Source organism: Xenopus laevis, chromosome 5L (assembly GCF_017654675.1).
Source record: "Xenopus laevis strain J_2021 chromosome 5L, Xenopus_laevis_v10.1, whole genome shotgun sequence".
Classification (NCBI taxonomy): domain Eukaryota; kingdom Metazoa; phylum Chordata; class Amphibia; order Anura; family Pipidae; genus Xenopus; species Xenopus laevis.
In genome coordinates this window covers 119,921,344-119,938,588 of record NC_054379.1, presented here as the reverse complement: position 1 = coordinate 119,938,588, position 17,245 = coordinate 119,921,344, and the positions used below count along the sequence as shown (strand labels likewise).

Genomic DNA, 17,245 nt, shown 5'->3' with positions numbered 1-17,245 from the left:
ATCCGCTCATTTGGCGAAACCCTCCCTGTTATGCCCAAATTGAGGTGGGCGATATCGGGATGATATGATCGCAGGCCCTAGGGCCCAATGATCGGATCATAACGCAGCCAATACGGGCGATCAGATTGCGGAGACGCATCAACAGATCTGTCGGGATTTTAAACCCTGCCCGACTTTTGCCCGGATATCGATCAGTGAAGCCCATTGGAGGGTCCCACACACAGGCCAATAAGCTGCAACTCAGCCTGTTGGCAGCTCTTATCTGCCCGTGTTTGGACAGCTTTACTCGGGTACATGCGGCAACTCCTTTGAAACTGGATATGTTTCATACATATGATGCCTGTCTTGAATGCTGTAAAACATCATAAATTCCAAAGAATAATAAAGTTTTATATTATCTCTACACATATACATGTACACACATATATATATATATTTATTTATTTATTTATTTTTTCTCCTTTCTCTTAAATATAGGTAATCGGTACAGATAACTTCTCACAGTACATTAGTCTTGGCCCACGGGTCTCCAAATGAAAAGCATTGGGCTGTTGGTTGTCAGAAGTCAGAGACTAATAACAAAAAATAGGTTGCAATAGATAAATTGCATAGATAGAAATCTTTGATGAAGAAAAACCTATTATTAGCAAAAGCATTCTATAAACTACCTGTGAGGCACGTCTAAGTTCTAATGTTACATTCTCTTTCAGTGGCTTTATGCACTCATTATGTGCTTAGTTTTCTTATAAGGAGTGCTTGCTGCCTCAAAGTTTAAATGAGCCAGTGGCATTGGACTATCATTCAGCTTTATAACCTCTCTCTGCTCCATGTCAACCCCATCGTCCAGAAATGCTCTGTAGTAAGTAAAGATTAAATGTCCAGCATTCAGATTACACAAACAGCATACTTTCCTTTCAGTGCTGAAACAGAAAGGCCTGGATGTGCCAACTATAAGCCAGCCAGAAACGATTTCTTTTTTCTCTGCGGAACAGAGCTTTATTTCAATGCCACTCCAGCAAAGTACAAAGAGCAGCCCTCTTGATAACTTAGTTGCTATTGCAGTATACTCTTATACAACGAAGACTGCTTGGCATTAAAAGCAAAACCTGCAGTAATTATTTAAGCAAAACGCATGACACATACATGCATTTACAACAGGCGGAGGTGCAAAGGCCAGATCCAAAGAATCATGCTTTGCCTATCTTGTCCTGCATACAAAAAAGCAGCACCTTGGTGGGATGAGGGCATCTCTTGACACATGAATTCACTGTGGCAGGGTATACAAGGTGCTATGGAGCCATGTTTAGGGCAGCCTTTAAGTACAGGGCTCCTTCCCTGTGACTGCACCTTTGCATACAATGTGCCATTAATGTACTGTGCTGGGGCTCATAAAGCAACTGGTCTAAGCCATGTATTTCTGCAGCACCTTGCAATAAAAACCTGCCTTTTTACCGGAGTGCCGTCCTCCTGTTCGTGTATGGTCTGACCAAATGCTGTGCACATACACAACTTGGGTGGAATTGCACATACACTCCTTGTGCTTCACCAAAGTAACAGAGATACTCCCATAGCTGACTGTACTGAAAATGACATAGACAAAGAGAAGAGGTTCTCTGCACTCAACCGATTAACAATGTATTAAGAACGGGGGTTATTTATCAAAGGTTGAGTTTGTGAGTTTTTTATAACTCGAATAAACTCACAACTCAAATGTTTTCTAATTTAAGAAAAAACTCGAAAGTAAAAAACTTGAATCAGTGTAGTCAGGGCGAAAAACTTGAATACTCAAATTAATCAAGTCTTCTAGAAAAAAAACTTGAATCGCTCAGATTGATTGAGTTTTCAAGAGAAAACCACAGAAAAATAACCTGAACATCATGAAGGCTACAAACATTTCTCTGCCACTGACTTCTACATGACCTCGACAGGTTTTAGCTGGAGTATTTTTGGATTCAAGCTATTTCCAGGTTTTTTTTTTACAACCAGAAAACTCGACTTTTTACTGAAAACCCTTGAAAACTCTAACCCAGCAACAAATAATTTGAAGCAAGAAAGTGTCAGACTAAGATGAGTCAATCACGGTATTTCACAAATATAAAATAGATACATAAAATATAAATTAAATATTGCAGAGAACATAGCTAGCTATGGACAAATCAAGTGGAGAGGTATTTTACAACCTAGCTTGGCCAACCTCACCCAGAGCTGTCAGCTGTTTCTATTTTTCCGGGAGTTACCCAAGTTTGGCCTTCTCCCCCCACTCTCCCATCATCCTACCGTGTTCTCCAGAATATAAGGCATTCCCCCATTTTTTTTTCTGCATGTTTGCTTTAAAATCCCTCCATACATGCACAGTAAGTATCCACTACAGAAAGTGCACGTGTGGGTAGAGATCTGCGGCACCCTAATCCTTGTGCTGTAGTGGATAACTGACTTTCTAAATTGTTCTATACTAACTCTATTGGTTGAGATATACCTCGTTTTTAAAATCTCGTGACTAAAATTCAGCCAGATTTGGCTCCCAGGCAGTTAAAGTTGGGGGTGATCTACAGTCGAGATGGTGGCTGGACAAATGTAAATGGTTTTATAAATGTATTGGTAAGTATGGAGTGGAGATGACATTGCCAAAAGCATGGGATTTGCATATTTCTCCTTTAAAGAAAGCCTCATTCACTAGGCGTGTTGTTTGCTTCTCTACGGTTATGCAGTTGGCAGAGATCAACATGATTTTTTAGTAGCCCTTGCTGTTTGAAATTATAGGGAATTTGCTTTCTGTAGATTTACCCCCATATATAATAAAAGGCACTAAGTTTGACCAGGAGCAGAGCCCACAGTAACCAATAAGAGGTTTGCTTTTAAGCAGGTAGCCAGTAAATGCTAACGGATGATTGGTTGCTATGGGTTACTGCTCCTGGGCAAACTTAGTAGCTTTTATTACATAACACCCTTAGACTCTAGCACTTCAGAGGAGCCTTTGCAGGCAAAAATACTGTGAATTTAAATGAGATCTGTGCAAAACGTTATTGTTCATCCAAACAACTCCTGTAAATAGGGTTCTTTTCAAACATCCTCTGTGGTCATGCAAAAAGTATTTCCTCAATGACGAGAGTTTCCAATGAATGAATTCCAAAGCAAAATTAGTCAGGGGTGTGCCAACCAAGTGTTTCATACAAACCTAAATATTTTTATTTAAGGGAAACAGTTTGCTGCAATTAATATGGCATCTGGACCATATCTAAAACAGACATCCAGCACAAACTTTAAAAATGCCCAAGCAGAATTTGCAAGCAAACCAACACCCATTCTAATCACAGAGGTTTAATAGACAGATAGATAGATGACAGATAGATATAGATAATAATGCAATGCAAAATACATGACAGACAGTAGAACAGTATTACATCACATCTAATAATCTGGCTCCAATCTTCTAGCTCAGGGCTGTCTAACTGCCTACAGTTGCGGCCGCCCAAAGGATTTGTTATGGCCCCCAACCTGCTCGTAGGCTCTATAAACTTTACTGTATGACATTTTAATATAATCCAGCCCTGGAACATGCAACTACAGGTAGGTTGGACAGTCTATGGCAAGCTGACTGGAAGCTCTTGGAAACTCCAAAGGGTTTTAGAGCCCTCAACCACCATGCAGACCTGTGAATTCTTCCTGGGTTTTTCAAGGGTCATCCATATTTATAAAACTGGAGGGCCAGTGCAAACGGCTTGGTCCAGACATAATGGAACGTGAACATTTCTGTGTTCAGAAATCGGTGAATGTAGTTCCATAGAGGTTGAAGTCTATGCTTAGGAGCAAACAGACTTATTTTAAGATATCATCATTCTACTATAATCTGATTGAATTAAAGACCTTTAGGGTAAGGGCACATGCTGCTATTTTGGGAGATTAGTCACCCATCGACAAATCGCTTCTTCTTCGGACAACTGATCTCCCCGAACTGCCTTCTGGCTAGAATGTAAATCGCCGGCGGGATGGCACTCGGAGCACTTTGTTTTCCAGAGTTGCCTCAAGAGGAAACTTCCGGCGACTTCGGTATGCTGGACGACTAATCTCCCGAAATAGCAGCGTTTGCCCTGGCCCTTAATAGGGTTGGGCATTGATGTTGGAGATCAGACAAGGCTCACAATCTGCATTTCAATTCACCTCACAGGTGTTCAGTTGTGTTGAAGTCAAGGTTCTCTACAGTTCAGTGAAGTTCTTCCACTCCCAGAACAGCAAACCCATTCTGTATGGAGCTCCCTTTATGCATGGGGGCATTATTCTGCTGAAAGAGGAACAAACGTTCCCCAAACTTTTGCCACAAAGTAAAAAGCGCAGATTGTCAAGAGGTTTGATTTCAATGGAACCAGAGGCCCTAGCCCAAACCATGAAAACCAGATTGTTCTTATTATAAAGCCATTATTGGTGCTCCACAAAACTTTACCGTAAACATTATGTACATTCAGACAGGTAGTGTTCCCCTGGCATCTGTGACACTCAAACTGTCCAATGCCATTTTTATTCCAAGTGACCACTGATCCAAAGTCTAATGGTGATGGCCTTTAAGCGACACTAGTTAGTGTGCGTAACCTTAAAGTTAACTTTTAGAATGTTATATAATGGCCAATTCTAAGCAACTTTTCAATTGGTTTTCATTATTTAATTCTTATAGTTTAAAGGGATACTGTCATGGGAAAAAAAAAATTTTTTCAAAATGAATCAGTTAATAGTGCTGCTCCAGCAGAATTCTGCACTGAAATCCATTTCTCAAAAGAGCAAACAGATTTTTTTATATTCAATTTTGAAATCTGACATGGGGCTAGACATTTTGTCAATTTCTCAGCTGCCCCTGGTCATGTGATGTGTGCCTGCACTTTAGGAGAGAAATACTTTCTGGCAGGCTGCTGTTTTTCCTTCTCAATGTAACTGAATGTGTCTCAGTGGGACATGGGTTTTTACTATTGAGTTCTGTTCTTAGATCTACCAGGCAGCTGTTATCTTGGGTTAGGGAGCTGTTATCTGGTTACCTTCCCATTGTTCTTTTGTTTGGCTGCTGGGGGGGGGAAGGGAGGGGGTGATATCACTCCAACTTGCAGTACAGCAGTAAAGAGTGATTGAAGTTTATCAGAGCACAAGTCACATGACTTGGGGCAGCTGGGAAATTGACAATATGTCTAGCCCCATGTCAGATTTCAAAATTGAATATAAAAAAATCTGTTTGCTCTTTTGAGAAATGGATTTCAGGGCAGAATTCTACTTGAGCAGCACTATTAACTGATTTATTTTGAAAAAAATGTTTTTTCCCATGACAGTATCCCTTTAATTATTTGCTTTTTTCTCCGATTTCTTTCCAGTTTTCAAATGGGGGTCACTGACCCCATGTATAAACAAATGCTCTATAAGGATACACATTTATTGATATTGTACTTTCTATTGCTCATCCTTCTATACAGGCCCTCTCCTAGTCATTTCACTTATTCAACTCAATGCATGGTTGCTTGGATAATGCAAACTGGAGAGCTGCTGAATAATAAGCTAAATAACTAAAAAAAAACACAAATAATAAAACACTATATATAATACAGGTAATGTGATTGTATATTGTCTCAGAATATCAAACTCTACATCATACTAGAAGTTAACTGAAAATATAGTTTGAATGTCAGTTATAAGAGTATTGCTGCTATGGAAAAGCTAGAGTTTTGATTTACCATTTCATCACAATTCCCCATGTAAGCACTGAAAAATGTCAAAACCATTTTATTAAACCCCTAGAAAGCAATCAGTAATATTATTTGTAGCTATGGTTTGGGTGCATCTTTTTAACACTTAATACATACACACACATGCAAACTATTTTGATGATAGTGCCCCTATCTGAATAGTGAAAACAAGTCTGCTTCTTCATTTGATTACCAGCACCCAGACAAGCTAGCTAATGCTAGTTGGTTAGGGCATGAAGAATTTGCAGGCATTTTTTCCAATACAATTCAGAACAGAACAAGGTTAAAATCACTGATGAAAACATCTGTTTCCACTACACAACATGATGAAAAGGCACATTGTTTTCATTTCACTGCAATGAATAAGCTCCACCAGTAATACAATGTGTGTATTTTGGCTATATGACATGTGTTGTTTTATTGGAAAGAAAAAGAATCCATAAGTTTCATTTCATTATAAAGAAATGGCTTGCCTCTAAGCAAAGCAGCTCTGGTATCTCATTCTCATAAAAATTTGATAAAGCAGATGAGGAATACAACAAGCTCTGCCCTCATACTTTACTTTGTTATAAGCGCACCTTAGTTATAAGTGCCTTTTTATAGGAGAAAGTAAAGTAAAATCACTGGGTTGTGCCAAGTTTGTGCCAAGTTACAAAGCACCCCGCAGTGATTCTAGTTAATTACATTTACCTAAGGCTAGCGCTCCTCCTGTCCCCAGAGCTGCAAAAAACCTGGTGGCAAAGACTCCAGATTGCCCTGTTTGCCATTACCCTTACAGTATCTGATCCTCAATATGCCCTTTGGGACAACCATAAGAACATTTTAAATATGAAGAACAATTTGATCTAAACAGTTTATTAGTAGAGCTGTAGAGATCCCAAAATAAAAATAGTGCTTGAAAATTGTATGCGCATATATAATCAAGATAAATGCAGAAAGCACCAACAATGAATAAAAGTCCAATATACTTATTCAGTGAGGTCAATATGCCAGTTGGACTAACCTCACAAGCTAACTGTTTACACCATGGTCCCATTCTTCTCCTCCCCAATACAATTTCTTAGCCGGGGGCCCAACTGATACATCTGTGTTATTTCACCTACACATATGGCTAAATCACACACAATCCAACCCTTCAGACCAGTGCAGGTGTGTTGCTAGTTTATAAAAGGTAATAAATGTTCTGCATTAATCCTGCTGTTTACATCAAAGCTGTCTTAAAAAGTGGGGCCATTGTCCAAGATACCAAATGGTCATGAACTGTACAATACAAAAAAATAGGATGTCATATTAAAAGGTCTATGAAGAAGTTGAGATGGGTTGGGCCTTCTTTGAAAAAAAGAATCTGGACCATCGGTCTGGTTGTCCTGTTTAACTTCTCTGCATACACATTTTTTCAGAATCATCTTCTGGAACCCTCTGGATTGAATGTCTCCATATAAGAGAAGTAAAATTTGTCATACTGTACACCAGGTAACCAGTTCAATGTTCATTGGCTCTGAACAGCCACATCAAAAGAAGGATATTTCAAAACGGTTTATCCAAATACAAATTCCCCTTTGTTTGCAATCTGTACGGAGAGTCAAGGTTCGGGGGACGACTTTGAAAGAAATTAAACATCTACTGTTAGAGTCCAAATTACAATTTACAAAACAGACTGACAGGGTAATATTATGAAAGTGGGTTATCAGAAATGAGTGTACATTGCCTGACAGGTCAGATTATGGGGTACATTTATCAAAAAGGGAAGTTAGAGATCACCACAGATAGCTAGGGTGAAATACCGCCACTCTCCATTCATTTCCATGGGATTTTTACAGGGGTATTTATTAAAGGGTGAACCTTCACTTTCACCCTTTGATAAATACACATTTTAAAATCCCATAGAAAGGAGAGAGGCGGGTATTTCACTCTAGCTGTCTGTGGTGATCTCTAACTTCACTCATTGATAAATTGTGATGAAAACTCACCCTGGTGGTCTAGTGGGAGGAGGTCTGCAGGGACGCCTGCAGCCTCCTCGGCGGGGACGCCCGCCACACTCCTCCGCTGCTGTTTCATAGGGCACGCGCTGTGCGCTACTTCCCTATTTAGTGGCGCGAACTTTTGTGTATTTAAAGCAACAGTATTCATTTCACATTGCCAGTTATAGGTTCATCTGTATTGAGTTCCTGGTGCTTCTGTGTGTTCATTCTGACTATTATCTGATTCCTGGAGTGACCCCTGCCTGTTTTGGCGATTCTAATCTCTGAAATCTTGACCCAGCCTGGTATCCAACTCTGCTTTATCCATTTCCCTCCTGATTGATCTCCTGGTGTGACCCTTGCTTGCCTGACTCCGCTTGTACTCTGCCTGGCCCGACCCGGCCTGTTTTGACTTCGCCTTTTGTCTACGCCTTGTACTGCGACCTTCTGCCCAAAAGACTTCTGCTTTACAGTTGTGCCCCTTTGCTCATTCAGAACCCCTCGCTTTGCACCTCTCTTAATAAGACCTGGCGGCATCCGATTAGCCAAGGGCTCCTTCCGAGGTGAAAGGCGGCTGTTAAAGGCGGAAGCAAGAAAAGGGTGCTTAGCATCGGTTCTGAATTAAGTGTGCCAACCGTGACATGAATATAGCCCTATGTTGGATGTTAAGTTATCTGGAAAAGTCCACAGACAGGAAAAAAAAAACACTAATCATCCAATAAATCCTTATCGGACATCTAAAAAAACAGTTGTGTACTTTTTATGTACATTTCAATGTTTTCTCTTATTTCATTTGAATTTTTCAGCTTTTTTTTCCCATAAATATCTTGCTGACAAGACTGGGGTGAAACCTCTGTGGTTTGCTGTTATGTACCAACAATGATCTTTGCCCTGTCTAATAGTTCACTCATGATGAAAGCCAAAAGTGGAAAGATAGACCTGACCCCAGTGGGCTCCCAGACATAACCATTACTATAGCAGCTGTCTATTCCATGAACCATGTTATTTTGGGATGCTGCTCCAGTAACTTGTTTTTCCTGCTGAATCTCTGACCACATGTAATTGCTGGAAAGATGTGTCACAGATGACCTTTCAAAATCTATGCTGGAATCGATTGGATTCTGATTTCTTAGGACTGTCTGTTGCCTACTATAGCTACTCAATCTGTTACCAAGCACCAGTCAGAAATTTGAACAATAAGTAGGAATCCAAACTGAAATTGAAGACGTTTTGTGTTGGGGCAAGTGTCATCTGAATCCCCAGATCATCAGCTAATATACAAAAACAGTTTGCCCTTCTAACAACACCAAGAGAATTTGCTCCAATATTCTCAGCCATTTGTGAAGACAAAGTAAACTAAAGATGAAAGGATTGTCTCCGGGTCTTCCCACATGTCTGATATAGTTTGACATACCTTTAAAGAACCATAGTCACCAATATATAGTAACACAAATGATCACATTTAGGCTATGAAATTGTAAAAAATACAGACTAAAGCTAGCCGTACCTGTTTAAAAACTGTATTTGTCAGGCAGCAGTTGCTCAGAACTAACATAACAATAGAAAAGCCACTCATACTACATTAGTCCCTTTGTTGGGCAGGCCGATTGGTAAGTTACCATATTAGTCGGCTCATGTCTGGCACCAGTCCCAGAAGGAGCCTACAGAGTCAGAAGCTCTAAAAAAACTGTGTCTATCATGTTGATCAAACGGAGGCATAGTAGCGTAGGGACTACGCTACTGCACTTAACACACACAATATATCTTGGCTAAACCAGTAAGATAAGACAAATGTGATCTGCTTCACTAGCAAGGATACATCTTATATTCCATTAGAAATTCCCTATATTTTATAACTAGGATATTTTAGACTCAACGGGCCTCCTCTAAGTCTAGGGCCAGGCGACAGTGGAGAAACACAGGCCGATAATCTGCTCCTCCACTTCTGATGTGCCTGCAACAAGAAGCATTGCCTATTCTTGGGTGCAGGCAGACGTGGTGGATTTTGGCACAGAAACATTTAATTTTGCAATTCCCGCCAAAAGCCCCCCTACCTGCAAATAGATGGGGGGCAGTGGGCAGTGGAATCTCCGCCTGTGGAGAGTCGGTATCATCTGGCCCTAGCCCAAGTCTTCAGCCCAACACAGAAGCAGTAACGTAACTAGAGGGGGGCGGGCCCTGGAGCGGGACGTGCAGCCAGGCCCCCGCCCCCCTCCGTACCCCCGGAAACACTGAAGAAGTCAGTGACGCGCAAGCTGCCATAGGGCCCTGTGGGGGTGCGGGCCCTGGCCCAATCGCACCCCCTGCTCCCCCGGTAGTTACGCCACTGCATAGAGGCACAGAATAATTCATGTAACAAAACAGAGTCAGAAAAATATTGGAACAATCCATAGTATATTCACAGTTTCATGGGGTTTTTTTGTAGAAAAAATGTACTGCAAACACAAATTCATAGCCAAGGGGCTTATTGTTTATTGTCAGGTCACCTCTGAAATAAAATGTTTTCCTAGAGCAACCGAGGCCTGTCACCTGAGTAAATAGAGTAGGAATTTCACATTACTGTTCTACATTTCTACATTCTAAGGTGGAGCTTCTCCAATGAACGCATGACTTCAAATCCCTATACATTTACCCTTAAGAAACTATATATATCATCACCCTAATATGTTTTATTTAATAACATCTTATTTAAGAGCAAAGCAAAGCAAAACTTGTGCACTATACCAGATAACATTTTGTTCTAAAAATGTAGAATCTCTAAAGAATTGAACAAATTGAATCTTTTTTTACTTAATATGCAACCATATTTTATGAGATTCAAAGTCATTTTGCAGCCCTCCAACTTAACTTTTAGTATTTTATAGAATAGCAATTCTAAGCAACTTTTCAATTGGTATTCATTATTTATTTTTCTTAATATGTTGCTGCCTTCTTTGGACTCTTTCCACTTCCAGCTTTAAAATGGGGGTAACTGACCCCATTTAAAAAACATGATCTTTATGCCTCTACAAATGTATTGTTATTGCTACTTTTGATTATTCGTCTTTCCATTCAGTCCCTCTCCTATTCATATCCCAGTCTTTTATTCAAATCAAAGCATGGTTGCTAGGGTACTTTGGACCCTAGCAACTAGATTGATGCAATTGCAAACTAGAGAGCGGCTGAATAAAAAGCTCAATAACTCAAAAACCACAAATAATAAAAATGAAAACCAACTGCAAATTGTCTCAGAATATCGCTCTCTATGTCATACTAAAAGTTAACTCAAAGGTGAACAACTCGTTTAACCTATAAGCAACTTGGAAAATCCCAAGTATTTATTTTCTAACATTTCCTTCCAGCATTTTATCCGCTTAAAATGAATCTCAATTTAAGGCAAAATGCACAGTAACATAAACTCTAGAGGGAAGATATGTCTAAGATGGAGATGGAGATGGAGTGGATGCCAATTGATCCCCCCCGTGGCATTATCCTAACAATTCAAAATGGTCAAAAATGTTCTAGCACTTCAAACATACGACCTAAAGACTATAGTGCACAAAAAACAAGGCACAAAGTCAAAAGGGGCTGTATGTTGAAGATTACCTGTGCACTGGTACCTTGGACCAAACTGGCACCTTGGACCAAACATGGAGTATCTATAACCTCCACTTTTAGCTGAAGTAGTAACAAAACAAAACCTACATATTTTTTAAGATTAAAACGTCCCTTCCTTTGCACCTATAACATTGTCATGTATGAAAGCAATGCCCAGCTGTATCCTCCTGGGTCAGCACAATTGGGTAGGAAATAAGACGGTTTCTAGCCCTAACTCGGAAGCCAACTACAAAGGCCTCTTTCAAATAAATTCTGTCACTGGGGTAGAAGAAGCAAGTCATTTGCTTGTCCATACCATTGAAGCTTAAAGTCTTTTATTTTTGGTTTTCAGTAGTGCTATATGTGCAGCAAGAGGCAAGTGAATACCTTCTGTATTAGGAAGGCTCTCAGTAAATGTGGGTAAAGTAATAAAAGCTAAAACATTTTCATTAACCTATTGCACTCAACAGGCATCACTTACTAGTTCAGGAATACTGTATTGCTGAAAGCAAACATTTGATTTGTTAACTTAATCTACTTGACCTGGGGCAAACATTGTGTTATATATTCTATGAGCGTGTACACTATATGCAGCAGAACACACGCCTTTTGGGCTTCTAATGAATAAGTAGTATGCTGCCTCTCTGCAGATTTTTCTATTCCAGCTACAAAATACAGTCTTCCTAAAATGGCATGTGAGGTTTCATTATGCTTTATTGCATTCCTCAGTGGAGAGTCTGACACTGAGGTGTTTGTTGTGATATGTTATACACACTCAACACGCTCCCCACGTTTAGGTGCATGAATGTAATTGATTGTGATAGGAATCACCACCAAAGGCCCATACACAATGACACTAGTGTAGTTTTCTGTACAACAGGGTTGTCCATGGTAGATATTTTATGGCCCACATTACACAGGGAAGACAAACATAATAAATAAATAGGTATATAGAGTTAAGTGCCCTGTGGTAAGAGACACAATAGGAAAAAGTCCCTGCTCTCCCCATACAGCTTACAATCTAAGTGGGTGTATAACATACAGGCACAAACAGAAAGGTAAAGGTACACAAAGGACCTGAGCTTGATCTGAGTTTTATTTAAAGGATAAGTGAAGCCCAAAAATAATTTTTTGACTAGTAAAAGAAAACACAATTATAAGCAACTCGTATACATCATTACAGTTTTTCTATGGTTTTTAAGTTATTTGTATATGTATTGGCTTTGAAAGCAGTGTTTGTCTGTCCGTTTCTATTTTCTGCCCTGGTGGCTCAGATTTATCCTTTAAGAGAGTTTAACAATATATGCCCCTAGTCTTTATTCTTCTAGCTGTGCATATGTCATAATAAAGTGGTTGGAAGTGACCTAAAAAAATCAAAGGCTACATGTTCTAATTACTAAGGAATCCATATGTTAACACTTCAAAAAGGACAAAAATGTTTTACCACTTCAAACCTATAAGCAGAAGACTGTAGCATGCAACATACAAGGCAGAAAGTCACATTCTTAGCTTCAATTAACTTATGGATACATAGCATAAAGAATGAATGGGGATTGTGCGGATCATTATTTTTTGCCTCTTGTAATCAGGAAAAATGTAGGTCCTTTATTTCTTGCACTTAACTGGAAAATTATAGCTACTCTAGGTTTGGCCTTTTGGTAATAATTAGATTACCAGTATGCACTGTCCTCCTTGTTCCCTTTGTTGTGATTGTTTTGTCAGCAGGAGTATGTTATGCAGGGGATTAACTGTGTTCTGGTAATTATTTACCTTGCAAGGACTAAAATTTCCCTGTAATTTTCCTAAATTCAATTTAAAGGGGTTGTTCCCCTTTAAATTAACTATTAGTATGATGTAGACATTGATATTCTAATGCAATTCACAGTTGGTTTAAAACATTTTTTTCCATTTCTGGTATTTAAGTTATTAAACAACTCTCCAGATTGCAGGTGCAGCAATCAAGTTGCTAGGGTCCAAATTACCTTAGCAACCACGCATTGATTTAAAATGAGATGAGGAATAAAAAGTAACAATGTAACAAAACATTTGTAGCTTTGTGTAATAATTCAAAAACTATAAAAAATAAAAACGAAAGCCAATTGAAAAGTTGATTTGAATTAGCCATTCTATAACATACAAAAAGTAACAACCCCTGTAAAATCCATTTAACGATCCCCTTGTAGGGGATAGCCTCGTGTTTACAGACAGGACATATGTATCGCTCAATAACTGCTATCAGTAATTCAGCTTGACCCATAAAGACCAATATAAAGCGGACACAACTTCTGTAGAAGTGTTTCTTCATCCAAACATTGATGGACTTCAACTCCCATTCTCCAACCCATAATCCAGGTTTAAAACATCATGGGAGCTGAAGTCCAACAACAAAAGTCTGAATGTGTAAAGACACACTGCACAATGCAACTTTTCCAAGTCTTCTAGGGTAGCAGCTCAGTTGACACAAGAGGAATATGGTTCTGCAAAATATGTTGCTGCTTTATAAACATGTGTGAATAATAATTGAGACATTTGAACCAAGTGTAATAACAACACTCAAAATGTGTACATTAACCTGATTATGTTAGATCAAGAGATGACTGATGTAGTACTAGCAGGGAGCATTTCCACTGATTCCCAATCACTTGCATGTGCTATTACTTTTGAGATAGCTATTTTAGATAACCATGTTTAATGCACACACTTCCTTCTCTTTTTATTGTGCACTGTTTTATCACATGCATTCAGATCACGGAGAGCAGTTTCAATGGGTATAGGCGATAAAATGCTGCAAACTTTCCAGTGAATTGCCCTATAGCAGAAAAGTGGTGCTACCCAATTCTAAGCATGCCAGGGTGATAGCTGATATCCTTTAAAGGGGATGTGCACCTTTAAATTAACTTTTAGTATGATGTAGAGAGTAATATTATGGGGAAATTTGCAATCGGTTTTCACTTTTTATTATTTGTGGTTTTTGAGTTATTTAGCTTTTTATTCAGCAGCTCTCCAGTTTACAATTTCAGCAATCTGGTTGATAGGGTCCACATTACCCTAGCAACTATGCAGTTGAATAATGGACTGGAATATGAATAGGAAATTACCTGAACAGAGAGAGGAGTAATAAAAAATAGCAATAAAAATACATTTGTAGCCTTACACTGCTGAAAAGAAGGCAAAACATTTAAAAACAATAAAAAAGAAAAAGATGAAGACCAATTGAAAAGTTGCTTAGAATTAATCATTCTATGTCATACTAAAAGTAAACACAAAGGTGAACTGCTAAACGTGTTTCAGTAAAGTGCAAATGACTCAGAAATACATGGATCCCACTGTGTGTGAGTAGGGAAAGGAGGGAAGGGGGGAGTTCTGGCAAGTGCTGTGCTTATCCAGAAACTGTACACGTCTAGTAGCCTGAGGGGGGAGGAGGGTAAGGAAACTGGGAGAAAAGTTTACTTTGGAGGTAGGATCAGAGCCCTGACATTCCTATGGACAGGCGGATGTGCTCATCTGCAAACACTCCCAGGCCCATATACTAATTGGAGGGTAGCAGCACACTCATGCAAGGGAGGAAGGGGGCTGGATTTTTTTTTTTAATAGTGGATATTATTATTATTATTAACATGTATTTATATAGCGCCAACATATTGCGTAGCACTCTAAAGTAAATGTGATTATACAACTAAATCACATGAATTATATACATAGAACATATGGAGTTACATACATCACAATCAATACCGGTACAAAAGGTGAGGAAGGCCCTATGCAAAAGAGCATATCTGATCCAAGCTTTACCTCCCTTTCCTCTATGTGACATATACACTAACATGGGGATTTGGAAATCACTACATTCTAGCCGGAAATAATTGCTGAACTTTGGCTCTCTTGTTGTCCACGCACAAGGGGGTTGTTTTTCGATTAGCTTGGAATGCTATTGTTCCAACACACAGAACTAACGATCATCCAAACCGGTTTTATATCCTCGTACACATACTCCCTACAGGTAATGCTTTAATGTTGGACGACTAGTTGAAATCAAAAGGCAGAGGGCAACGACAGATTTTTAATTCTGCTATTCTTGATAGGCCAGTTTTGCAGCCTGTGCAAAGGGAAGGAGGAACAGAGATAGCATATCTGTGTATGATGAGCAGGGGCACCCACCCTATAACTGTTACTCAACTACAACTGAATGTGGCAGTTTTATTTTAACACATGTAATGAGAATGATCCAGAATAGTGATAGTGGGCACCTATCCTGTAACACAGAGTTATGTAAATATCCCCCAAGCAGGGGTGTAACTAAAGAGGAAGCAGACCCTGCGGCTGCACAGGGCCCAGGAGGTATATGGGGGCCCCATGAAGCCCACATAATGAGTGATTTCAACATATATCAGTAAAACAGGACAATCTCTGGATATGTTTGGGGCCTTAAAAATAATTTGCTGTGGGGCCCAGTAACATCTAGTTACTTCACTGTAACATCTAGTTACTTCACTGCCCCCAAGTAATGCAAGAGAACTGCAGAGCAATGCCCAGACTTGTAGGCACAACCCTATTTATTAGCTCACCTTAGAATACCTGAATACATATTATCATTCCATGACTGGGGGACATGGAATATATCAGAGCTGCCCTGCCTGTTCTCTTACAGTAACAAGTCTGTTCTACTGTATCCCCTTATTTTTTATTCTGCTTGTGACACCCAAATGTACAAGAACGTCACCCAGAACAACATAGACCCAGCAGCCCCCCTTCCTGTCAGATCCCATGCAAATCTTAGCACCCCTCCTGTGTACTCCCAGCACCCCTCCTGTGTACTCCCAGCACCCCTCCTGTGTACTCCCAGCACTACCTCCGGTGAACTCCCAGCACCCCTCCGGTGTACTCCCAGCACCCCTCCGGTGTACTCCCAGCACCCCTCCGGTGTACTCCCAGCACCCCTCCTGTGTACTCCCAGCACCCCTCCTGTGTACTCCCAGCACCCCTCCTGTGTACTCCCAGCACCCCTCCTGTGAACTCCCAGCACCCCTACTGTGTACTCCCAGCACTACCTCCGGTGAACTCCCAGCACCCCTCCTGTGAACTCCCAGCACCCCTCCTGTGAACTCCCAGCACCCCTCCTGTGAACTCCCAGCACCCCTCCTGTGTACTCCCAGCACCCCTCCTGTGTACTCCCAGCACCCCTCCTGTGAACTCCCAGCACCCCTCCTGTGTACTCCCAGCACCCACATCGCCCCTCCTCCCCAACACCCCCATACCTTGCAGCTGCGCCGAGATGGACTCGTGATGCTGCTGGTACTTGAGTGACACAGCCTCTGCCTTTTTGAGTTCATTCTGCAGATGATAGTTCAGCACCGCTCCGTATATGAATCCTATGGCCACGGCCAGGCAGGCGAGAGCCTGGAAAATCCTCTTCTGTCTCCTAGAACACATACCGTTTCCCATAGTCCCTTGTCACAGGTCTGCAACAGCTCCGGTTTAGAAGAGCGCAGATGCAGGCACTAGGGACGCTGCAGGCATCTCACGGGACTATTTGGCAATCGCACTCCGTGACGCTTGGAAGTTGCAACTTTGTTTCCTCTATGCTAACCAGCGATCAGCTAAATTGGGCTGGCCCACGAATTGAAAGGAACAAGGAATGACCATACTATTTTAACTCTTTGCTGTAGGATTTGCTTGCCAGGCAGACATATTACACACAGAGGCTGCTCCAGCTAAAACATCCCAGCAATGCTCACTCTATACAGCTCTCTCCTCTCCTGCTCCTTTTTTTTTTTCTTTGGAATACTTTATTGGCAGCGTAACAACATGAACAAACACCACAGCGTGCGCTTTCCTCTAGCAGGAAACTGTCTCTGTGTGTGTGTATATATATTATGTATATATATTATATATATATATATATATATATATCCCCAAAAAAGGTGTGAACGTTGGTGTAAAATAAATGGCGTGTTTATAAAGCTTTCTTGTTTTTGTACTTGAACCAAAGCA

At 40.4% G+C, this 17,245-nt stretch overlaps 1 protein-coding gene across 4 annotated transcripts in view; it reads right to left on the bottom strand.

Annotated features, from left to right (window-relative positions):
* golim4.L (golgi integral membrane protein 4 L homeolog) overlaps positions 1 to 17,041 on the bottom strand; it is a 64,000-nt gene extending 46,959 nt beyond the window's left edge. For 2 of the 4 annotated variants that reach the window (XM_018263722.2, XM_018263724.2), the window contains exon 1: positions 16,510 to 17,041. In XM_018263722.2, coding sequence (XP_018119211.1) covers positions 16,510 to 16,696 — 187 coding nt within the window. In that variant the 5' untranslated portion in view covers positions 16,697 to 17,041. The remainder of the gene's footprint in view (positions 1 to 16,509) is intronic. The other 2 variants (XM_018263723.2, XM_018263725.2) reach the window with 1 other exon arrangement.
* Positions 17,042 to 17,245: the final 204 nt, after the last annotated feature.